This window comes from Triplophysa dalaica, chromosome 21 (genome assembly GCF_015846415.1).
Source record: "Triplophysa dalaica isolate WHDGS20190420 chromosome 21, ASM1584641v1, whole genome shotgun sequence".
Taxonomy (NCBI): Eukaryota; Metazoa; Chordata; class Actinopteri; order Cypriniformes; family Nemacheilidae; genus Triplophysa; species Triplophysa dalaica.
The window spans coordinates 20192038-20218279 of NC_079562.1; the positions used below are offsets into that span (position 1 = coordinate 20192038).

Sequence of the window (26242 nt, forward strand, 5' to 3'; positions counted from 1 at the left end):
AGAGTAACCACCATCGGTCCAGACACTGCAAGGTATGGCAAAGACAGTCACTATAAGAAAATCTAAATATTTTATTGTTTTCCACGTGCGATGGTATGGTAATAATGTACCTTGTATGAAGTGGCCAGTTTCTCCTGCTGGGCCAGAGTCAGTTGATGTCCCTCCCTGGATCCCTTCCATCACTGGCTTCCCTTTATTCATCTCTAGGGCCAGCTCCTCTGCTGTGGTGAAGTCTTGGGTTGGAGGGTCACCACCTGTGCCAGATACACAAGCCTTATTTTTAAATGCTAAAATCAGTAAAGACCGTAAAAAAAGATAGCAGACACTATTAACATAATTTGTAAAAAAAAAAGGAGTCAATTAATCAAGTCAATTACCAGCCTGAAAAATGTCCTTTTACTTAATCTTGACTTTTTAGGCCAGACAAAATTGTTCTTTAAGACGTATAGGTAGATAATAGAGATATTTATTTATTTATTGTTTAATTCTTAACACCCTTCCAGCATCTAAGTGTCGGTGAAACTGGGCCTAAGGCTATATTCATCACGAGAACTTGTCAATCTTCACACAAGTCGATCCTTACTTAAGTTGGGACGGGACAGTTTGAATCGATAAGATAGATCTAATTATTAGTTCATAAAGAGATCAAATCAATTAGATAGAAAAAATAGAAGAGACATCTTTCATAGACGAAAACTAAGTAGATAAAATAGATGCATATTTACATTTCAGCATTTGACAGACGCTATTATCCAAAGCGACTTGCATTGCATTATTCTTTACATTTTGTTTCTAAGTATGTGCAATCCCCTGGGATCAAACCCATGGCTTTGTCGTTCATTGCGCGGATAGCGTGGATGCTTTTACCACTGAGCTACAGCAAAGCAACTGTAAATGTACTAATAAGTGGTTCAATTTAATATTCATGATACATTTCCTGAGTAACATGCATGTCCACTGGTCATATATAAGGCAAATTGTTCAACTCCCTGTGAACTGGAAGTTGCGATCGTTTTCCCTACTGCATTTTGTCACCCTGTAAAAAAGTGGGCGTGGCTTTTGTCTTTCTCTGCGATTTCATTGGATGTTTAAAACGAGCCATTAGGCTTATTCAACTAGTTGTGGCGCCGCAAGATCCACCTGGCAGTGTAACAATGAGACTGGAGAGCTGAATCCAAATGCAGATAATATATTTAATAAAACCAAAATAGCACAGGTACAAAGAAACAACAAAATAACATATTTACAGATCTACGATCCCAGATAACTAGCAAGAGAAAAACAGGTGTAAATCCACAATACACCTGGCAAACACAGACTGGATCGTGACAGAGCCCCCCCTCTAATGGAGGATTCCAGACGGCCAAAAACAACAGTCCAGGAGGGCAGAGGAGCTTAGGCGGAACAGGGGGTAGGATGGAGGGCCAGGTCTGTGAACGGGAACAGGACCTGGACCGCGGTGGGGTTATTTTATGATATTTCTGGGAAAGTTACTTTGGGTTAAGACAGGTCACACGTTCATTGTAGTTTGGGACTCCTCTTAAGAGGCGGACTTGGGCGCGCATGGCGGCCAGGGAGGTGCAGGCTGGGGTTGAAGCCTGTGCGTGGCAGGCAGGGCTGGAAGGCACGGAGGCGCTGGCAGAGCCGGAAGGCACGGATGCGCTGGCAGAGACGGAAGGCACGGAGGCGCTGGCAGAGACGGAAGGCACGGAGGCGCTGGCAGAGACGGAAGGCACGGAGGCGCTGGCAGAGACGGAAGGCACGGAGGCGCTGGCAGAGACGGAAGGCACGGAGGCGCTGGCAGAGACGGAAGGCACGGAGGCGCTGGCAGAGACGGAAGGCACGGAGGCGCTGGCAGAGACGGAAGGCACGGAGGCGCTGAGACAGGGAACTCAGAACCCTCCATCTTGGACCAGGAAGGGAACTCCATAGCGTCCATCAGAGGCCTGCTCAACAAAATTCATAAATCTCCTTTGAGGATCACAACTGATAAATTGAGTTCTAAAAGGTTCTTTGAGACTGCAAAGGTAAAAAGCTATGAGTGACTTATCTGGAAAGTGAGTCTGTTGGGCTTGGTCCAAGAAATCGTGTGTGTGACCTCAAGGGAGTGACAGCTCTGGCATAGCATTAGTAAAGAAGCTCCTGGGGGTACAAAATCTGATGGATCCATTGTTGGTCTGGGATTCTGGATTAACTAAAGATGTTACTTTCTGTGCCTAGGCTTTGGGGCGTGTCGAGAATTCCCAGAAACTTTCAGTTAAACGCGAATCGAGGCTTGCTTCGCTTTAGATCACTGATGTCATAGATGACATTTGAAGCCTTGCTTCTGCCTGAGTGGTTAAGTAAGTGGTTTGAATCTTGACGCAATATTTTGACAGCCATATAAACCAAGTTACACAAGCACATTCACTGCCCTCTTGCCAGTTAAGCCCAGTCACTTTCCAGTTTAAGAAAAATAATATTGCCCCTTCTGCCTATTATGACCAAATAATTGATTAACACAAATTTGATAGTCCAATTCATTTCAAGTCAATACGTTTATAACACAGTTATGTTATACAATCATTTTATACCTCCAGAAAATACACATTATATTCATATAAATAGATTAGTTTATGTAGAAATAGTTTTTGTCTTCACCGTTATTTCTAAGCCTTAACTGGCACAAAATAAAGTGTATAAGAGACCACATCAGGCACATCTGTTATGTATCTGCTTGTATTACACTCATATATTGATATTGTGAGCTAATGAAATGGGGAATGACTCACATTAATGAACTGTTTACAATAAACTCTGCAAAATTGAGTCATTGTAATTTTTAATTTCACTGAGACTTTTTTTATCCAATTTTGCATTGATTCTGTGATCGATCTCGGGGTCTGTTTAAGAATGCTGTGAACGTGCACTTATCCCAACTCTCTATTCCTGGCTTGACATAGCTGCACATTCTCATCCTGACTCAGCAAACGTGCAACGGACTATTCCAGGATGCACTGATTAAACTATGTCAAGCACCGCCTTTTCTGTTATCCTGGCTTTCTTAATTCTAATTTAGTGCAATACTCCCCAGTTTGCTTTCTATCCTTATAAATCACGACACACACACACACCCCAAACAACATCAAAAGTTGGCTCTCCATAAATATTATTTCTTATAATAGATTATTTCTTCTCAGACAATGGAAGTTGTCTGTCATTTTGTTTGTTGATAGATCTCTGTGTTTGGTGGTCTGTAGGCTATTTATTCATTCATTATTTTGTATGTACTGTTTACTGTATACTTACATTTGTTAATTTAGTGACCCATCAGTTATATAATTTACTAATGCAGTGGAGTATGACTAAACTCCCCCTACTCGCGGTGAGTTATGGGTAATATCAGCTGTCAGATTGTGCATTATTCTGCACTTCAAATTTCTAGCGGAAGTAGAAGACCATCCGGCAATTTTTTGGTATACTATTTTCTAGGGATGCACTGATACCACTATCCGCCCGATACCAAGCTCATGTACTCGTACTCGTAATGACACTACGATACCAAGACCGATATGTAGGATCTTGGCCGGATCAAAGGTGACCATTTGTCGTCGTAAAATACTACGACCTCTCTGTAGGGGTCTAACCGGTGCCAGCAAGTCTGATCCAACTCCTCTCTCTTAAGCATCCGTCATTTGGTCAGGATAGTTTCTAACACCTCCCTTGGACTTCAAAGAAGTCCCAACGGGGAGGATGGGGTGCTTCTCCAAAGATGGACCATTTGCTCTAAAAGGAATGTGGCCTAGGTTTCATCTCCTCTGGAAATTGTCTGTCTTTTCTCCTTATCCACAAAAGAATGTTCTAAATGGATATACCTCTATATCTCCACATTGTATGTTTGTCCCCATGTTATTCGGCCTCGCCTATAACCTCAAAAGCATGTGTGTTTAGTTGTGAAACAGCAGGGCAGTGTTGGCCTGCTCACCGGGAGACTGCATTCATTCATTTATTTATTTATAAATTAGATATTATTTATTAGAATGATCTTACTCGTTGTATAAACACCATGCACTGTGCTGTGTTCTAACTTATCTGTTTTTCCTGTTTGCCCCTGTATAGCTGCTTTGAAACAATACACATTGTGAAAAGCGCTTTTTAAATAAACTTGAATTGAATTGAATTGTATTCTGTTTATATTTTCATTCTGGTACAAACTTCAGGTCATTGTACTTAAAACACTGGCATGTTTTATATCTAAATGTTTCTCTTTTCATTCCTTGAAAGATGATGTATAGCACAGTAAGGTGTTTCCTACCCTACTCATTTTATGTAATTCTAAGAGTTTTACAGCACCAAACTCCTAAGTAATCCTAAATGCAAATGAGCCAATAAGCGGAACAAAGAAACTTGATCTCGCCCCAAAAATCAGCTCATCACATTGGATCACTCACTTTAGAGGGGCATGAAGCCCAAGCTTAAACCTTCTGTAAACTGAGCAAACGATGCTCAGCTCTTCCGTGTGTTCGCGCGTTCCAGTTCAAGAACACCTCCTGAGACCTGTCTCTCTCTTCGGAGACAGTTTTTCCTTTCGGCAGAATTACTTCGGCTAACTTCGTCAGCCAATCCCGGCTCTAAGAAAGAAGTAGACGGACTCACCCGCTTGCTTTGAAACCATCAGGACTTTGAGAACACTTTTCCACGGACACAAAACCTTGTCCAAGCACACTCAAAAGGAAACCAATGCAAGTACCAACTATATCCTAAATAGGTGCGTTTAAGCCCTTTTAACTAAGGAGACTGTCCTCGATGGTTCATGCAGATGTGAATAGTTGTTTGTAATACTGCCACTCTTTGCTTTGTCTATTTCTTCCATTTCTTTACTGCTTTTACGTTTCATGTTTGTTTGTTATTTCTTAGTTAGTCGGTTTGTTTTCCCTTTTGTGTGGTCAATAAACCTGCATTTGTCTGCACACTCGAATTGTTGCTGTGTTTCTTTATCACATATTAATGTCACTTAAACTGCTTGATTTAGTTATAATTTCTGGAGCGGTACTGTACTACATACAGTAAGAGTGTTATGTTTCCAAGGCCAGGAAAGTAATATTTCTTAGATGTGATATACGATCTGCTGATCACTCGCTGGACGTGTAAATTTAGTTTGTCGCTATTATCAGGTCTGCCGAATCCGATAAAGTGTATAAAACAGGTATAATTAATCATCATTAATTATACGTCTTTTGCTGTGATCAAACTCATAGTTTCCCCCGAAATACACTACAGATACCTCACGTGACGTACATAGAGCCCTATGGTTTCTGCAATGTGGAAAACGCGGATGGAATCCAGGAATCCAGGCATAAAATCTAGGGTCAGTTGTGGTCTAGTGGTTAGAGAGTTTGACGCGTATCCAAAAGGTCGCTGTTTCAATTCTTAGTACCATCAGGGGCCCGTTTCAGAAAGCAGGGTAAGTGCAAACTCAGAGTAAGTCAACCCCAGAAAACGGAATACTCAGGGTTTTTGGTTTCAGAACGCAAGGTATGTCAAACCCGCAACCGCGGGGTAATTCAAGCCCATTTCCGAAATCGAGGTATCTTATACTCCGGATGAGTAACCAGAGTAACCTACTCCGTGAACCTAACCTGGTCGGGAGCAGGTTTTATTACAAACCTAGGGTTTGTTACAATCTCCGCCCCCTTTTCGAAGCGCGAGCGGTGTTGAAATTACAAACGTCATTTGTTTATTGATTAGAGTTGCAAATCGCGCTCAATTTAGTCACACAGAACTTAAAATGTCATGTTCGTTTATTCAGGAACCCGTAGATGAGGAAGCTGCATTAATTCTCAGAGAGTTACATTTATGTCGATAGAGAATTGTGAGGCCCCGTTTGGACGTTTTATCTTAACTTTTAAGGCCAGTTTAAGAAGTATATTTAACATTTCCCAATCAGGCATCCTACTAGCTAGACCATTTTATTTCTTTAAAGTTTCCTGAATAAATGATGTTATTGTATTTCTACGACGGCGTTTTAGTGCCATGATAAAAAGAAAATAAATTCAAGATTACGAGAATAAAGTCGAAATGTTACGAGAAGAAACTCGTCGTAATACGTATTTTATTTTCGTGAAAGTTGTATTTGAAGAGTTTAAGTTATGTTTAAGCACGTCATCTGAATCCGTGAGTTAATTCGTAGTTCATGTCAGATTTTTTCTTCTGAATAAATTCAGTTTCCTACATAACCGCTGCAGTGTCCTTTTACTAATTATAACTCCGTGATGATGCGCCAAAAGACAAAGAATTTCCTTATTGCTAAATCCTAATCTAAAGTAGGATTCAACGAAATCCTCCACAGCCATTGTTTCTAGCAATTCTGTGATTTTTCTCAAAATATGACGAGTTTATTCTCGTAACATTTCGACTTTATATTTCGGCTTTATTCTCGTAACATTTCGACTTTATTCTCGTAATCTTTTTTTTTTTTACACCGTCGTATATTTCATATTCAGCTGCTGCCAAGATCTTTTTATTGCAGAAGGATATCACCGACATGAGAGCGAGAGAGTTAAATATAATTCTTATTTTCACAGTTTCAACAAAATAAATATAAAAGTGATTGATATATAAACATGCGCATTAACACGTGAAACACTTTTCTCCCACGCCAACTCTCTTTCTTTTGCTGCTGCGGCTGTGTTGCTCTTTTATATGAATATAAGCTCATATTCACCGTACGCTTGTAACAGTTCCTTCAATTCGATTGGCGAGAAATAAACAGATCGCTTTTTGTCACGTGCCGTTGCCATGGTGAATCGTGCTATCTTCACTCAATTGATGATGGCTTTTCATCGCCATGCTGCACGCGCGTAACCTAGAGTGAACTTACTCAGAGTGGACTGAACTAACTCAAATCAGCTGTTCTGAAACTGAAAACTCAGAGTAGCGATTCTCTGAGTAAATCAACTCAGAGTTCAGATTTTAACTCGGTGTTGGTTGAACTTCCTTATTGAAACGGGCCCCAGGACATAACTGAAGTGCCCTTGATCAAGGCACCTTACCCCTGTCTGCTCTGCAGTGATAGTTGCCCACTGCACCCTACTACTTGTAAGACGCTTTGGATAAAAGCGTCTGCCAAATGAATAAATGTAAATGTAAAAACTGAATTTGCTTTAATCTGTCAAATGTATTATATCCTAACAAGAAATTAGCGCTGAATAGCTAACAGCAACAAAATATTATGATATTGTTTAAATAGGTTTTCTTCTTATTTTACAGAGTGGCGCTGTTGCGTCTAAAAAACTAATTTTGCATTCACTTCACGAAGACACAAACAAATAAACAAACACCATTTGCGGCATCCCATCAAAATAAAAGTCTGGTTGACTTGAACATCTATAATAGACTCACATTTTACCAAACCACCCCCGTTTATTTATTTATAATTCGACCATGGAGTATATTGTTTACTTCAGTAAATGTGCTAGTAAAATTGTGCTACTTATCATAAAAAATAGAACTTAATCAAAAAATAGTACTTCAAAAGAAAAAAGAAAATGTACCAGTAAGATACTGGTTTATTATCATAATTGTACATTAAACAGGCATCAGTTATAGGTATCAGTATCGGTGAGAACAGTCTTTAAAAAATGGTATACAGCATACTATGATTTGGGCAATACTGTACTAAAACTGTAACAGTAGCGTAGCAACAAGGGGGCCTGAGGGGGCCGTTAATTATGTCACGTTTTGTGCGAAGCATCTTGACTTTTGCACCAAGGGTTTAATTTGTATGCTGTGATGGCGGGTGCACTCAATTTTCTGTTTCTTTTTTTGATAAATTACGAAAAGATGAGCGAGAAGAAAATGAGAAGACTGCTAAAGATAACCATTACACTGCATTTAACTTGTAGTGTTCTTGTAGACCTTTCTCAACAGAAACTTTTTCTCACCCTCGAACACTCTGCCTTGTCATGTTAAAGGTGAGACAATGTTTTGACTGGTAGCCGCTGAGCTACTGCCGGTTCTTAATCCTGGTCCTCACGACTCCTCTGCATATTTTGTATGCGTCTCTTACTGCTTCAGAGGTTGTTCAATTCGCCCGTAAAAGCCCTGTGAAGTGGACATAAAGGACATTGAAGTGCACAAAACGTAACTACTAACGAAACGCAAATCTCATGATTGCGGTTAAATAACCCTTCAAACTTCTGTAATAAGTTTTGTCCGCGTATGAAGTGTTCTGAAGTTAACATTTTAGTATTTAATAGTTTAGGGCTTATTTGTGTTTTGTAATTATTTGTTCGTCAAATGTGATAAGAATTGAATATATATACCCGTTACAACCTCCTGATTAAAAATATCTTGAGAATAATTATCATGTATTTGGATACATCTGTGAGTTAAAAAAAACATTAAAGCAAAATTACATTGTAAAGGGCACATATATATAAAATACATATAAAACACAAACGTAAATAAACTGCACATAATAAGCACAATATTAATGCTTCGTATTTAAATTCTATGAATTAAAACATGGTCAATTTAAGAACAAAGCAAGGTTAATGTTAATGTACAACATGTTTAAATGTACATGAAAGTCGGCTGAGATCTGTTTTGCGGGCTGTGCGTGGTATTCTGTCCCATCTCTATTATCTGTTGCTGAGTACTTCTAAATCTGAGCTGTCCAGTAAGACACCCAGGAATCTCTCGCCTACTTCATGAATTCTTTTCTTCTATGTTGTATCTCAAATACAATGGAATAACTCCAAGAGAACGAAACTTCGTTATGATTCTTCTTTATTTAGGATCCATCAGGGGCCCGTTTCAGAAAGCAGGGTAAGTGCAAACTCAGAGTAAGTCAACCCCAGAAAACGGAATACTCAGGGTTTTTGGTTTCAGAACGCGAGGTCTGTCAAACCCGCGACCGCGGGGTAATTCAAGCCCATTTCAGAAATCGAGGTATCTTATACTCCGAGTGAGTAACCAGAGTAACCCACTCCATGAACCTAACCTGGTCGGGAGCAGGTTTTATTCCGCAAACCCAGGGTTTGTTACAATCTCCACCCCCATTTCGAAGTGCGAGCGGTGTTGAAATTGCATACGCCATTTGTTTGTTCATTCACGTTCCTAATCGCGCTCAATAAAGTTACACAGACCTTAAAATGGCATGTCCGTTTATTCATGAACCCGTAGATGAGGAATCTGCATTAATTCGCAGAGAGTTACATTTACGTCGAGAGAGAATTGTGAGGCCCCGTTTGGATGTTTTATCATATCCGGAGGATTTTTTATTTGAGCGATACCGATTTTCTTTACAGTCCATAACATATATACACACTCTGCTTCATCCTTACATCACAAACCTCACTCGTCGTGGCCGTGCTCTTACATCTGAGCAGATTTTGTGTATGGCATTACGTTTCTTTGCTAATGGTAGCTTTCTTTATAACACCGGGGATGCAGAACACGTTAGCAAGGCAACTGTATGCAGAGCGGTAAGAAAAGTGTGCCTCGCTCTCAAGCACTTTTTGCACATTTTTGTTAAGTTTCCTGGCCACAAACCTGTGGCAGCCATCAAAGAGGAGTTTCACATGATTGCAGGTGAATGGTCTACATCTTTCTAAATAAGGCTGATCAAATAAATGTTGTGCTGCTAATAACATCTTGCTGCCACCCCTGGAGGTAAGCTAATAATTAAAATCCCCTTTAGGATTTCCCAATGTGATTGGGTGCCTAGATGGCACTCATATACCCATCATCGCTCCTTCACAAAATGAGGCAGATTATGTCAATCGGAAGTCCATCCACAGCATTAATGTGCAGGTACACTGACATGGCCTAATGTTTCCTAATCTCAAGGCCTTTTTCCAAGTACAGTAACACTAATGTCTTTTTTTGTCACTGTAAAGATCATATGTGATGCTGCACACATAATTACAAATGTGGAGGCTAAGTGGCCAGTCTCAGTTCATGATTCACGGATATATCGTGAGTCATCTCTGAGCAACAGAATGGGCCAAGGTAAGTAAATGTATGCACTGACTGAACACATGGTCATGTCTGTTTGTGGAAAAAACTAAACCAATGTGACCTTACAGGAGAGATGGATGGCCTTCTGCTGGGTGATAGGGGTTACCCATGCCAACCTACACTCATAACCCCTTACCCAGAACCTGAGCCAGGCCCCCAGCAGTACTTCAATATGGCACACAACAGGACACGAGCCCGGGTGGAGATGACCATAGGCCTGTTGAAATCACGTTTCCAGTGCCTGCGCCACCTCAGGGTGACCCCTGAAAGGGCTTGTGACATTATTGTGGCATGTGTTGTTCTTCATAATATTGCCATTATTAGAGGGGAGCAACACCCTGCCCTACAAACTCAAGATCCTGAAGCAGACCTCATACACACTGGGGATTTCCAGGATGGAAGGGTGGTCAGAGACCTCATATGCCGTAATGTCTTTGCAAAATAATGAACCAAACCAACACAGGACTGTTAAATAAACTCAATTTATTCACAATTCATTTTGTCTTCTTTATGTCCTACAAATACAAAAGCAACAGTTAAATTCCCTATAAGGTTGTAAGACTGTTCCATTATTTTGTACACCCACCTCTAGTTTGTGCCTAAGGAGCTCAATTTCCAAATCTGTTTTTAGAATCTGACGGTCCAAGTACACAAGTTCTTTATCCGTCTTTTGTAATTTTTTATTAGATGGAGCTTATATAGCTCCTTAACTGGCAACTGAAAAACACAAGACTGAGGTTAGATGTTGATGTTCGAAAAAATTCTGCAGATTCAAACAATGACATTTACTGAACTGCATTAATTTGTGTGTCAGAATTTGATGGACCCTCCTCCTGTTCTGCCATGTTTTGTTCAAAAAATGAGAAGCATGTCAGTTTGTGCACATATACCTACTAGCACTCTAGAGGTCTACTACGGAGTGTGTGATTTGGAGATACATGATATGAACATTATCTCTGTAGGCCTCTCTGTGTCAGCGGATAAGGTTTCTTCATCCCCTTAATCCTGTGAAGATGTGCATTTTGTTTAGTATTCCCTTTTAAGAATGCCCTGAAATTTTTCAGCATGGGTTAGGCTACTTACAACTGCCTGGGGTTCTGTTGTCACAAGAAGTTCCACAAGGCTAACCTTACCATCAGAATCTGCTGAGACAAAGAAAAAGGCCAAAGTGAAATTATGGTAACTATAAGAGCCTGTACAAACCAAGATAGTCAAGCCTTTTACATATTATATAAGCACTTGTATCCTGGGGAGAAACAGGTTCTGATGAACTCCCTCCTGGAATTCCCTCAGCCACTGGTCGTCCAGTGTTGAGGCTCAAGGCCATCTCCTCTGCATCCGTCAGAGGTGGTGGTGCAGGACCTCCTCCTGTTTTACGTGCCTCTGCCCTCTTTCTATTGGCTGAGTAGACATGAAATAGTCAAATTATTGTCATTACTCTAATTAAGATATTCAGAGAGAATTTTCTTTGGTAGGCCATTACAACTGTTGATTACTTTCATTGGATGTGGTTTAACGGACTATCAAATCCAGTGCATAGCTGTTTTACAGACATTATTTAGAATACCATAGTGCTCGGTTCTCCTCATAACTTTTAAGGCTTGTTTAAGTAATAGATGAAACATATCCCAGTCAGGCATCCTATACTAGTAAGAGCATTTTATTTCTTTAAACTCACCTGACTGAATGATGTTTTTATATTTCATTTTCAGCTGCTGCCAAGTTCTTTTAATTGCAGAAGGATTGCACCTATATGAAAAAAACGTAGATGTTTGTGTGTGTGTACAATATATATAAATATATATAATATACTTTTAAATTCATTTTGTTGAAACTGTCAAAATTGTAATTATATTGAGCTCTACTAAATTATATTGAGCTCTACTAAATCTCTTAGAGCTCAATATAATTACAATTTTGACAGTTTCAACAAAATGAATTTAAAAGTGATTGACATTTAAACTTGCGCATTAACACGTGAAGCACTTTTCTCCCACGCCAACGCTCTTTCTTTTGCTGCTGCGGCTGTGTTGCTCTTTTTTCTAAATATGTGCTCATATTCACCGTACGCTTGTAATAGTACCTCCAATTCCATTGGCGAGAAATAAACAGAGCGCTGTTTGTCACGTGCCGTTGCCATGGTGAATCGTGCTATCTTCGCTCAATAGCTGGGTTTCAGTCACGTGATTATGATGACGCTCGAAGGCGGGGCGATTTCAGATGGAGGGCAGGAAGTAAATATGGAGAATGCGTCTATGGAGGAAACCGTTGCGGAGAGTCCGTATTGTATGAAATTAGGACCAGTTTCAAGCAAAATATACAAGGAGTTAGTAAACAGATATGTTGGTCGATGATTGAACTTTTATGTCGAACTTGAAGATTTGCCAACAGTGGATGCTGTTGACATCACCAACTATCTATCATTTTGACTATTGTTATAAGTGTGGTCTTTGTAAGTTCTGGCTGTTGTTTAATATAAATGCAAACATTAAATGCCATTGAGAAGACAGAATTATAAATGGTGGTTTATTTACAATATAAGATTTTTCAACAATTGTTATAATAAGAACATGGTGTGCAATAACAGATTAGATTCCATTTCATTACATATAATACATATAGCCAGTACAATTGGACTAGATCACTAGCCCTCGTCACTAGTTTTACACAAGTGTAATACTTTTATCCACTGGTCACTAGTCACGCTGCTTCGGTTCGGAACTTTCGGCTGTCTGTGTCAAATCCTGGCTCTCATCTGTCTGTTGGAGATCCAACATAGCCTCTGCACATTTCGACCGTCTTTGTTGGTCTTCCTTGAGCGTCATCCTCTGCTCTCGTTTGAGAGATGCCTCTGATTTGGGTTTAGTTTTTGGGGACCTTAGGTTGACCGTCGGAGCCCAATCTACCGACTCAACGTCACCCAAAGCGCTAGGGCAGTCAAAAAAGCCCAAATGAACTGCATATTAAACATACTGTTAACTTTATAATAATTACTAAGTAAAGAGCATTTAACGAAAACCGAATGCTATATAAACACAGACACAAAAAACAATTTGGCTATATAACATAACCTCCGACGAAGTGGTCGCTGCACACACGGGCATTAACAGATTCTGCTCCTCCCGACCGCAGAAGTTCGTTAAAAATCCACTTTTTACGGCGTTGTTCTGTGAACTTTTTACATTTCTCACATTTATGAGTGACAATCTTTGGTACTCTGTAAAATCCTTTACTCTGTTTGAACGATTGGAGCAGCCGTAAACTACACAAAACATTGGCATTTTTTCAGACGGCACTGGCAGATCCTCAGCTATTTTACTTCCTGCCCTCCATCTGAATTTCGCGCTCTCACGATGCAGCATCTTGACGTCACGTGAAACCAACCTATTGATGATGGCTTTTTATAGCCATGCTGCACGTGCGTAACCTAGAGTGAACTTACTCAGGGTTGATTGAACTAACTCAAATCACCTGGTCTGAAACTGAAAACTCAGAGTAGCGATTCTCTGAGTAAATCAACTCAGAGTTCAGATTTTAACTCGGTGTTGGTTGAACTTCCTTATTGAAACGGGCCCCAGCACAGCAAACATGACAATCACAAGCGCCCTCATTACGAGCTCTTCTGCTCTTTTAAACAGTGCTTACAATCCACCAACCCAATGCATCACCTCCCCCTACTGGACAAACTCTGCACTCACTCTAACATACAACATTCTACTACACACTAGATTAGAAGGCGTATTCGGACGCAACATTAGTAGACACGACAAATAGTGCACCAGGGTGAGGTAATTTGTGAAAACTGATGATTTAGATATACTATGTGTTCGTCTACTGCTTTTGTCTACTATATAGTAAAGAAGTATGCCATTTCGGATTCAGCCACAGTCTTAGCCTTTAGCAGCCTTTTTGGATCTTTCAGCTTTCCATACATTCACAACTGCTTGAGTGGGTGGGGTATCCGCCTTACAACTCGTGACGTAATGCTTACGCTACGGCAGTGACGTATGCGGATGTCCCAGAATGCCGCTGTGTGCCAGCGCAGCAGTGATCAATGATCAGCAGTAACATTACATTATTGAGAAAGAAATGAACAGTAAACGAGACTGATCAATTACCGATGAGTTAGTTATACATTAGACACGCGGAGTGACTCTTTTTTACGTCATCAGTCTGTGTGTGTCACGTCAATGAAATCCGGCTAGAGATCATTCTCATCGTAATCTTCATTATTATTATTATAACGTTAACTGATCAAACACACGTACGCGAGGTAAGAGACTTCACGTCACATCAGTTCACCTTCATATACACGTGCATTCATCACATGAGATCAGACGGGAGTATTGACTTGTCCTTATCATCCACTCATGTGATGTTATGATTGACAGACACATACAATTAACTTACTCTCAATACACTAGCTATCGTTGTAACGTCATCTAATAATGTCTATTCTTACTGTAATATATGTATGTATACGGTCATTTCAGTGTATCACGACACAAAGCCACTGTCAACTTGTGTGTCGTTCAGTCATGAATAATGTGTTTTAATATGTTGAGTTGTGTGTTTGACAGCAATGGCCAGTCCCAGAACAAGACGCGTGCTGAAGGAGGTGCGCACAGAAGATGAAAATAATGTGAGTCAATGGTCCATATCGGAGTGTTTTATCATATATCCCTCTAAAGCCACATCTGTCAAAAATGAGATTGTGATGTTGAGTGAATGATCTCCATGGATACCCAGGGCTTGACATTAACCATCTTAGGACATTTGTCATTACTTGTCCCAAGATTTCATTAGAAGTCTCAATATAATTGTTTTGGATCCTGATTGGTCAAGTTTGCTTATAAGTGTTTTACCCAGTGTCTGCTGTGCCCCCCCTAAATGTGTTCTCACTCCCCATGTTTGCTATTGATATAAGGCCAGCCGTAACTATTGTTAGTGTCCATGGGTCTCATTTATAAAACTGTGCATAGGATCCTTACTAAAAGTGTACGTGTGCACAGAAGGCCACACTAAGAGTTACTAATGAATAATTGTTATAATTGTAAATATATTAAAGCAGAAGGTCTCTGCAGCATTTAAATGTTTACAGCATTTAGACGGATCATTAACTCCTCATTGAAATTACATCATTCATTAGCGGTTTACTTCATCTGAGATCAATTGTAGACATAATTGTAAAAGACAAATGTTTCTTCAATCCGGTTTTGTTAAGAACATAGTTAGGACTGATAATGAGGACTTAAAGAAAGGCGATTGGGCGAGAGCTTGATGGTATATTTCCAGACATTGACATTTGATGATCATGCACTATTGAAGAAAAATATATTGAGTTATTTATTTACATTGTGCTGTGCAGTTGTGGTATTTCCTGTAATCCATGCAGTCACATCATCTCCTCCTCATGCGCTCATAGTTTTCTAAGGTGCACCAGCACAAAAGTTAGGTGCACGCAAATTTGTGACTGCATCGCATTTGACGCATTTAATATTTAACTGTTTTTACCAGTTCGCTTTTTTTTTAAATGTCCATATATGCAAAATTGACTTGTAAATGATTAACTTACAATCTTCTGCTCAACATAAAGTTCTTTATTTGAAGCACAATTCTACAAGAAAGGTAACTTACTGAAAAAGTGTTGGTGCTTAACTGAACTGAAGTTTTAACTTAAAAGATCTCAAGATAAATGGACCAGGACTTAACATAACCTGGGAGGTTGATGGCTCCGTGTTAAAGCATTGCTTATGATTTTCGGACGAATCAGGCCTTAAGAAGAATTAATTGAAACAATATGTTATATTCTTCTCTTCTACATAGAAGGTATGTGGCTTTATTAAGTGCAAAAATTATCCAGAAATGGTTTAACATGTCCATTTACAACCCCGAGATTTGTCCCTAGAATGAAAAGGTCTTTTATTACCTTATTTGAAAGGGTCAAGAATATTCATGTTGATCTCTGCTCTGATTGGCTGTTTTGCTGCCGGCTCATGCCACTAGCTCAAAACAGCAAACAGACACTGAACTGTCAGACGTGAACTGGAAGAAGTGGATAAGATCACTGCTTACTGCTTGGGAAGGGGTTCTGTTTGATGTGATCCCAGGTCTCTTTCACTTTCATTACATGCGGTGTTGGCTGAGCCCACCTAAACTTCTGTCTTGCCCACCCAATGAGAATAAAAAATAACAGCAAGAATTGCATTATTTTTCAATTGGCTGGAGGCAACGCCACTCTTCACTCACGTTGCGCCTTTAGTTTGTAACGGAAGCATGCTATGGTGCATCAAAATACTGTGCATAGGAATTTAAGGTGCACTGCACGCTTGTTTTGAATTTATTTTGAACAGCAAGTAAAAGTATTTGTGTAGTAAAGTCTGATTCATGTATTATAACGGGAGTTTTTGCGGGCTGATTTTTTGTTGTTAACAAACAGCTATTATTTGCTTGTAATAGGCTAGATTTTAACCTGTTGATCATCAGTAATGCCTGAAAGCTCCATCTTCAGAAGTAAATCTGTCTCCCTCCATCTCAAAAGAGTTTTGTTGCGCGCTCACAGACCTCATAAACAACAGGATATATGATGTAATCATTGTGCAGTTTAATTAGATTCATTCATTAAAACAGGAGTTTTTGTGAAATGAAACAGAAGTCAGTGATCATTCAGTGATGGGGAATGTTCTTGGGTCGCTTTACGGGCTTCTATTTATGTCCAGTTTACATAATCGTTTTATTAATGCATAAAACATCAGTGAAATCAAACGCACACAATTACTATGTAAAAGGCAATAATCATCAATAATTATATTTGTTTTAATTTCTCAGTCTTCTGTAATGAATGTGTGTTTTTATATTTATAACATCATAAATCATTTAAATCCTGCATTTATTGCAGTGTTTGTTGAATTCCAACAGAAGCAAACCTTAAGAGTGACAGTCAGCAAAATGATAGCCTGAGAGCATTATAATAAACTAATTTAAAAAATCAGGGTTAAATATAATTTTTTTATATCTTTTCATTAGTTTTGTGTTTCTTAAATCTAAATATGAAATTGTTTAGTTTTGTTTGCGATCGCAGATCGTCTTTTCTGTTGCTTTGACCTGTTTTTTCTCCAGTTCTTTTTCTGTAAAAAACGCAACATTTGAATATGAAATTTGGAAGAAATGTTGTCAGAAGTTCACAGAAATAAAAAAATGATCATTTTACCAAAACACATTCTTATCAGAAAAAACGTTTGAAATGGTCTTTTAATTTTTTGGCGTCTATATTACTGTGTGCCCATCCAGGATATCCAGGATATCTGCTATGTCACTGTTTTGTACCTGTCATGAACTGGGCCTGGTTACATGACTCTTGATGCTCTGTGCCACAAATGGCACTGTAAACTAATATAGACATGTCTTAAGGGGCATATGAACTCGCACAATACAGATCAGACGCGTTTGACTTTATAATTTTGCAGCCTGCGCTGTTTAAAGAAGACGCTCAATTTTCGCAGACCCGCCTGACTTTAAAACTTTATATTCAATTCAAGTTTATTTATATAGCGCTTTTCACAATGTGCATTGTTCCAAAGCAGCTTTACAGGGGCAAACAAGAAAACAGAAAAGGTAAAACACAGCACAGTATATAGAAGACGTGTGTCTGCGCAGCTTGTGTTGTATAAAGAAGACGCGCATGAGTTTATGAGAAGCTTGCACTCTACAGATGACACATGCCTGATTGATAACTGCCCAGCTCACACTGTATAAAGAAGACGTGTCTCTGCTAAGCTCGCACCTAGACGCTCCTCACTTCATAACGTCGCGGCTTTATCGAAGACACAATGTCACCGTGCATTGCAAAGTTTAACTGTAGATTGTAGACATCGCTTGAGACCCGACATTGCTACTGTAAACAAGCACATGGTTACTTAATAAAAAACAGGAAAGTGCCAAAGTGCAATGGAAATAATGCATTCTCGCTGAGTGTCCTTTTACAGTCTCTCTTTCCTTTACACACTCATCCTGCCTCATTATTTCTCACTTATAACTTCACTGAACCCGCACTGCACACATTTGAAAGATGTGATGGTTTGGAATTAGTAACGGAGGTTTGTTTAACTGTTATGCTGGGCTGGAATGCACGCACAGGCACACTTGAGGTCCATGATTATATGTAAATAAATGCTAAATTAAAATCTGTTCATCCCATAAATGTAATAATTTACGTTAACAAACAATGAGCAATACATTTGTTCAAGTTTTTATTTATCTTTTTCAAAAGGTGGTTGTGTAAGCTCTGGTCCATGAATATTAACAAATACAACATACATTTTAACAATACATTTACTATTTAAAATCAAATTAGTAAAATTGACATTAGATTAACAAATAATACCTTTAATAATAAAAAATGTTAGATCTTTAGTGTTATGGCAGTTTTTTACCTGTGGTATCGAAAAATTGTATAGTATTTCGATATTTTTCAAGGTATCGTATGGAAGTTAGAAATTCTAGTATACTGCAAAATCATAGACACGAATATATCCAATCGACATAGAAATACGGCAGGACATCCTAAAATTCTTATTGTGTCATTTATTGCTTTGTGTTCATATTCAGTGCTCTTCTGCATTTCTGTAATTTTGAGAGTATTCGGATAACTTTTCTTTATTAAAGAGCAATACTTATACTTATTCAAAATGAAATATAATTCAAATATATAAATAAGAAACATAAAAAAAATAGAAAGAATAATTTCAAACGTAAAAAACTATCTTCAGATTATGCGTGATGCATTTAGTTTACCTAAATTAGTTTAAGTTTAAATCAAATAGTGGTGCGCCATAATGTCACATAGAAACAAGCACAACGACAAACTCACGTTTCTTTTTAATGCTCTTGACAAACTGTATCTCAAAACATAAAGTTATATGTCACACTGTCAGCCCTGTCAAGAGCACATGTGTTTAAACAGCCACAAAGACCGCTTTCAGCCTTTGGACATAATACTGTAACGTGCTGTGACGATCCTGTCCTTTCTGTTCTTGGATTTCGTGCCTTGGGACAGGGTTGCTACAGTATCATGTCTTGTGTGTATGTTTTGTTTTATGTGGAGACACGTGGCGGTATGTTTGGATAATTCGCCGCGTGTCATCCCTTTGCTCCGTTAAGCTCCGCCCCCTTGTTTCTCCGTTAGGCTTCCTTAGTGTGTTATCTACGTCACCTGTCTCCCATTAGTGTTTAGTCTTGTCACCTGCCCTTCTCCGTCCCTGTGCAATCTCCCCTCGTTATTATGTCCCTATTTAATATCTCTGTCTCCCCTCACACCTTGTTCGGTTCATTGTATTGTATTTGTCTTTCTAGCCTTGCCCCATGTTCCGGAGGATATTTGGATTACCCTGTTACCTGTTTGAAGTTTTGTATGAGTTTCCTCCCCGTGGTTTCTGTCGGTGTGTTTCGTGTTTTTGGACTTTTTCGCTACCTTGTTTTGTTTGTTCCCCTCATGGAAAGTTTTCTGTTTAGTATCAGTCTCTGTTTTGCCCCATCGTGGGTTTTGTTTTATTTAATAAAAGTCTTTGTTACCTCCATCTGCCTTGCATCTGGGTTCTGCTCATATATTTCGTGACAGAATGAACCGAAACAAAGGAACCCAGCGGGCAGCAACGGACTCCATGCGTGCTTACCAGACTCGTATCCTGTGTGGATTCCGGCAGAGGGGTATCCCCGTGAGAGAGTTCGCCACAGACTTCCTGTCCATTGCGCAAAGCACGGATTTCACGGAGGCAGAGTTGAAGGCAATCTTCAACGGCTGCCTGGATGAACAATTTGTGCAGGCTGACATGCGCATGACGAGTGCTCTGGGCTTCGTGGACTGGCTCCGGATCGCTATGGATCATGAGGAGTCCAGGGCGCTACTCGTGGCGGAGCCTCTCACGGGGCCGGGACCTCCCCCAGAGAACGTCCCCTCTCAAGTCGGGGTACCGGTTGTCACCTTGCCCCCTGACTCCTCTCCGCCACCAGCAGGACTCCTTGGCGGACATGGGAGGAGAGGGCCTTGGGGGCCCTCGTCGGAGGAATCCCGGTCGGTGCTTGCCGTGCCCTTCGTCTCACTGTTGCAGCCAACCACCAGTCCGGTGGCCCGCCTTAAAAGGAAGAAGCAACGGAGAGAGGCGTGGTGTCCGTCCCAGCCGGCGTCCAGTCCGGTCCAGCCGGATTCGCAGCCGGAATCTCAGCCAGCCGGATTCTCTTCCGGATTCTCTTCCGGATTCTCAGCCGGCCGGCCAGCCGCCGGATTCTCAGCCGGCCGGCCAGCCGCCGGATTCTCAGCCGGCCGCCCAGCCGCCGGATTCTCAGCCGGCCGCCCAGCCGCCGTATTCTGAGCCGGCCGCCCAGCCGGCACATTGTACTTTTCCTTATTTGTTTGGACACACCCCTCACCCCAGCTCTCCCAAGTTCCCACCAGCCTCGCCCCGTTTTTGTAAGTCCCCACCGGTCTCGTCCGGTCTTCCTAGGTTCCCTCATCATGTCCCACCCATGCCTAGCGTTCCCAAGTTTGGTCTGCCTATTCCCCCCCCTCCCTTCCCTTTGATGTTTATCTTATTGTCTAACCCCAACCCCTTCATAGTTATGTCGGCCCTGCCCCTAGTTTGTTGTGTTTTGTCTGTGTGGTGTCTGTCTTCGTTCTTGTCTATTTTGTCCCGCTGATTTTTTGTTTTTTTTGGCCGCTCGGTGATCGGCTCTTGGAGCGGGGGTACTGTGACGATCCTGTCCTTTCTGTTCTTGGATTTCGTGCCTTGGGACAGGTTTCCTACAGTATCATGTCTTGTGTGTATGTTTTGTTTTATGTGGAGACACGTGGAGGTATGTTTGGATAATTCGCCGCGTGTCATCCTGTGTTCCGTTAAGCTCCGCCCCCTTGTTTCTCCGTTAGGCTCCCTTAGTGTGTTATCTCCGTCACCTGTCTCCCATTAGTGTTTAGTCTTGTCACCTGCCCTTCTCCGTCCCTGTGCAATCTCCCCTCGTTATTATGTCCCTATTTAATATCTCTGTCTCCCCTCACACCTTGTTCGGTTCATTGTATTGTATTTGTCTTTCTAGCCTTGCCCCATGTTCCGGAGGATATTTGGATTACCCTGTTACCTGTTTGAAGTTTTGTATGAGTTTCCTCCCCGTGGTTTCTGTCGGTGTGTTTCGTGTTTTTGGACTTTTTCGCTACCTTGTTTTGTTTGTTCCCCTCGTGGAAAGTTTTCTGTTTAGTACCAGTCTCTGTTTTGCCCCATCGTGGGTTTTGTTTTATTTAATAAAAGTCTTTGTTACCTCCATCTGCCTTGCATCTGGGTTCTGCTCATATATTTCGTGACACGTGCTGTCAGGAAAGTGTTGCTGGAACAAGGACAGAGGACCCAAGTGCAGACAGTGGGTAAGGGGTTATTACCAAGGATATTTAATAATACATATAAAACAAGAAACGAAAACCCACGAGGGGGTCAAACAACAGAACAGCAAGGCTTGGAACAAGAACGGTGCACAGGAACATAAACTGAATACACTAAATTAGACCAGACTAAAATACAACACTAGACATGACTAAAAATAACTAAACTAGACTTACATAGCAATAAAGGACAAGGCGGGTGACAAGGACAACATTACAAAATGATCCGGCACAAGAAAGAAGACACAGGGGCATTTACATTTAGGAATTTGGCAGACGCTTTTATTCAAGGCGACTTACATTGCATTATCCTATACATTTGTTTCTAAGTATGTGCAATCCCCTGGGATCGAACCCACAGCCTTGCATTGTTAACGCAAAGCTCTTAGCTACATGAAAGCTGTTTTTACATTTATGCATTAAGTAGGGATGCACCGAAATGAAAATTCTTGGCTGAAACCAAAAACCGAAAAAGAGGAAACCAAGGCCGAAACCGAAACCCCGAAATAAGTTATGCCAATTATTAGTAACATTGCATTTATGCCTATGACCTTGTACTTACTTTACTAAAATCAAGGCATTGCAATTGCATAAATTAATATTAAAGTTTCAAAGAATAAATCAATTACAAATTATGCAAATATTTATTTAGCACATTGCTACAATGCACAGTATAAAATAAAATTCAAACTTCAATGTTTAACTTTACCATACTCATTAAATAATAATGTACAGCACTTCTGGGGATGGGGACTTAGCTGTTGAGCGGTTGAGCTTGTCATTTGCCTGACATTTTAGAAAGATTTGAGCTAGTGTATTTAAATAGGGCCAGTGCATAATTAACATTTTTATCAAATAAAAAAATATCTAGCAGAAATATGGCTACAATCTTATAGTCATATAGAAGCCTAAGAACAGAATAGACTGCCTATTATTTGAGGCACTTTCTTGCAGGATTTCACCGAACATATGAGACAATGAGGGTGCATGTCCCTCATCTGGTGCAGAGAGACAAGTATATTTTTCTGCGCTCTGATCTCCTTCTTCTGCGCTTTGCGCTTCTCCGTGTGCACGAGGGTTCCCGGCATACATCGCGGCCCGGATCGCGATGACCTTCTTGCGATGCGATTGACGCGAATCGAGCACTCGCGTGATTCGCACGAGTTGAAAAATCTGAACTTTGGCGAAAATTTGCGGCACATTAACCAATCAGGAGCTTGCTCTAGTAGGGCCGTAAGCGTGTGGCAGAAGCCCCTCCCATGACGCAAATTCGCGTCTGTGATGAAGCGAATTTGACGCGCGAATGATGCGAGCAAACACGAAATGTTCAAGCGTCCAACTACACGCGAATAGCGCGATTCACAGCATTTTGTGTGAACACTCTATAAGAGTTTTTACGAGATTTACTGAAATACGTCCACACCGCAGACTTTCGCTTCACACAAGTACGTGCAGTTCGCGGTTTCTGTTTGCGTCATCACAACATTTCGGCCGTATTGTTTCGTTGATAAAAGTCTTTCGGGCCAAAACCGTAAAGGCCCTTTTGGGGCCCTTTGAGGGAATATTCGGTGAATACCTAGCATTAAGTTAGGGAACAAATCAAGAGGGACAGCTGCGGGGCATGAAATAACTCATGAGCAAAAATGAGGAGTCAAGAAGGGCGGGAACCGAGACGAGACTGGAGAGAGTGTATGCCAAGCCATAAGGACAATAAATGTCTCTCTCCACATTCAACTTAAGGTTCTGTCATGATCCTGCCACTAGACCAAGAGAAACATGATATGATGCGGCAGAATCATGACACGCGCACAAGAGCGTCTTCTTTCCTGTCAGGCTTTCTACTGTCCTATAAAAAAGAAAAATCTAATTATAACTATTAACTTAGTTATGAGCAGCAAGCGGTGTAATATGAGTGATTATTTTATGTTTGTTTTCACTTAGATTATGACCATTTGACTAATAGCAATGTCTGCCAATAAACATAAACAAAAAGCATGCTTCAGAACAGAGAAGGTGCCTAAACGTTTTGAGCAATGTTTTATTACTATTACTACCCTGCAATAGACACTTACTCAATCTTTCTCACTGATTTGAATAGACATATCTTCAATAAATGTTAAATTTAAGCAATATTCTGTATCACTTCTTATAACTTAATTAGATTTAATGAGATGAAGGTGGAAAAAAGAAAATCGGCCAAACATATCGGCCATCGTCTGGGGCACGGGTCAAGTCCGATATGGCATCGGGTCTCTGGTTAGCTTATTTAAAATAAATTTGCTTTTACCAAATTGACCTGAAAAGACACAAATTAAATCCAATCTCACAACAAACTTTATAAGACATAATTATGTTAATAGAGTGAGTGAAATTTTTGCATTTCATTATCAGACAGCAATTCAAGCACTTGACTTGTAGTCATACTTGCATGTTCCTGTGAGGCACAAATATAAAAGATTTGATTTTTATTATTTCATTTTTAAACTGTGAAATTGAAATGTTTCAATTTGAAATATTCACAGCTTAGCTATACAACCATATTGAATTGATTGAATTTACTTTTGATTAGTTTTAATTCAACATGCTTTTTTTTAAACTTCTATACTAGGGTTACAGCCATCCAGCGGCTAAACAATGCAAGTTTAACAGTTTAACAATTTTAAATACTAAAGAACATAGGCTATTAATCAAACTGTTTATATCCAATATTTAATGTAGCTAAAACAGGCACTTGTGTTCCACGTTCCATACGTTATGATCAGTATTATTTCTGCATTTACTGATGCGCCAACCCTGACGTGATCGTTTTAACGGCTACAAGAAGTGACGCGATGAGCATTTGTTTGCTTTGCCTGGTCTCTGTCTGGGCTTCAAATATGTAGCCTAGACACAATCCTTTTTATTTTCTCCTTTAAGTCTGTTTTTTCAGACTCTAAATGTTCAATTAAATTTTTGTAATCAAATTGTTTTTTTATTTAATTAGAAGTGTGTCTAGTACACTGAAATCATGAAACTTAAAATATTTAACAACAATTAATAAAAATCTTTTATTATTTATAAAGCAAAACAACAAAAAAGCGAAAATAAATCAAATGAACAAAAAGTACAGAACAAGCTACAGAACACATTTGATCTTGCGCAGAGCGAATGAACAAGCCCCTATTAAAGCAGACTGCCCATATTAACTCATTTATGGAACATACATAAGCTAAACACTCGAGTCCTCATGTGATTATGATGTTAATATTATTTTGCATGTTCTTGTTGAGGAAATGCCAGCATTAGGCTCGGATGAAAGTCGGCTCAATGTTTGAGAACAATAACTCCGTCTGAGGAATCTGCGCAAACTCTATAAGGACACACAGATAGCAGTACTAAGCAATCACGTTTATTCAAGTGCTTTTTTTGTGATAAACATTATTCTGAGAATCTAGACATTCGCATCTCAGTTTATATAGAGTGCTCAAGGTGCATTCACTGCATTTACAGCTCATTCTCCTCATATCTGTTATTTAATGTCAAGAAAATGCAATCACCTTGCCTACTTGTCTGTTGTTTTTTGCTTATTTCTTAACCAGTGTATCGAATATAATGGACTGGTTGCAAGATAATGATAATGTATGGGTGTGGCTACCTGTGGAAGGATGAGTGCAACAGGAAAGTTGTATGTGCATGTACTTTTGAAGGATGAACTTGTCCAGGGAAGCCCATGATTGAGTTAACTGTCGGTCAAGCATGAGCGAGAAAGGCTCGCGGTTGGGTTAAGTTTGTGAGTATTTGAAATACTTATATTTAGGTTGGTTTTGACTTACTTTACATAGCCTGAGAATAATAAATATTAAGGTTTAAGACAACAAGACAAAAGAACATGTCCTAAAAAACATCAAATAACGTCAATCCGTCTTTCATGCATTTGAAATATTAATTTGGTTAATATTTATTATAAGTGAATTGTTGACATAACTGAATGTAGATCATTATCTACTTTTTCGTTTTATGCCTTCTTCGGTCCCCGTTTTCCGCATCACTGCAAAAAGAAGCCAATAAAGTATAGTTATGCATGGCTCCAGTGAAATTATTATTATGCCACTTTGATTTGACATAGTTTGCTTGTAGATGCATTAAGGGAGAGTGTTTGTTTGTGCCGTGTTTTCATTGCTGAAGGTATCTTTGTTTATGTGATTTGGTGGACAGGTGTGTTTCGAGTGTGGTGCATTTAATCCGCAGTGGGTGAGTGTTACGTATGGTATCTGGATCTGTTTGGAATGTTCGGGCAAACACAGAGGCCTCGGCGTCCATCTCAGGTAAGAAAGAATCATGTCTGCCATACAACAGAAGAAAAATATCATATTGCAATAAGTATCATATTGAACATGCAGTTCCAGTTAGTTTCTGCTTGTTATTGTGATGTTTTTTTACTTTTTGAATGTTGTGGGCACTATAATTGTATGACATATGAAAAGCAGTCTAGCAAGTGGTACAGTTCCATTTTGCCTAAGTCGTTCTAGACATGATCCTTGTGAATCATTTTCAAACCTATGTGAAATTATCTGACAGGTTTCTTGCACAATATTAAACTGTGGATAATTACGAACCTAACAAAGCTAAAACAGAAGGCCTAATATTCAGTTCTCTTAGATCTAAAAAATATTTATCTATGTAATATGGAGGGAGATGAAGAGAATTTTTTTTACCACAAATTCCATAAGTAAACTAAAGTGTTTTTTCCTTTTTTTCCCTTTACATGCAAAAGTTTAACTGAAATATTTCTCAGTAAAACAAATTCATAATGTGACACTTGCAATTACAGGTCTTTAG

General features: G+C 39.7%; 2 protein-coding genes across 7 annotated transcripts in view; both read left to right on the forward strand.

Annotated features, from left to right (window-relative positions):
- The first annotated feature begins 8835 nt into the window (after positions 1–8835).
- Positions 8836–10447, forward strand: LOC130410728 (putative nuclease HARBI1). The gene is made up of 4 exons (XM_056735559.1): positions 8836–9573; positions 9683–9795; positions 9882–9993; positions 10071–10447. The coding sequence occupies exons 1-4, from the start codon at positions 9135–9137 to the stop codon at positions 10445–10447; spliced, it is 1041 nt and encodes a 346-aa protein (XP_056591537.1). The 5' UTR covers positions 8836–9134.
- A 3546-nt stretch (positions 10448–13993) lies between these two features.
- The window catches only part of arfgap1 (ADP-ribosylation factor GTPase activating protein 1), a 34266-nt gene continuing 22017 nt past the window's right edge, over positions 13994–26242 (forward strand). For all 6 annotated transcript variants that reach the window (XM_056734345.1, XM_056734347.1, XM_056734348.1 and 3 more), the window contains exons 1-3: positions 13994–14275; positions 14583–14644; positions 25619–25728. In XM_056734345.1, coding sequence (XP_056590323.1) covers positions 14585–14644; positions 25619–25728 — 170 coding nt within the window. In that variant the 5' untranslated portion in view covers positions 13994–14275; positions 14583–14584. The remainder of the gene's footprint in view (positions 14276–14582; positions 14645–25618; positions 25729–26242) is intronic.

What these genes read in the sequence shown, in the direction of transcription:
- LOC130410728 (XM_056735559.1), top strand. Translation starts at nt 9,135, where the DNA reads ATGGCATGTCCGTTTATTCATGAACCCGTAGATGAGGAATCTGCATTA. An exon ending in GGAGTTTCACATGATTGCAG is followed by an intron (nt 9,574 to 9,682) that starts GTGAATGGTCTA and finishes AATCCCCTTTAG; the next exon opens with GATTTCCCAATGTGATTGGG. An exon ending in GAGCAACAGAATGGGCCAAG is followed by an intron (nt 9,994 to 10,070) that starts GTAAGTAAATGT and finishes GTGACCTTACAG; the next exon opens with GAGAGATGGATGGCCTTCTG.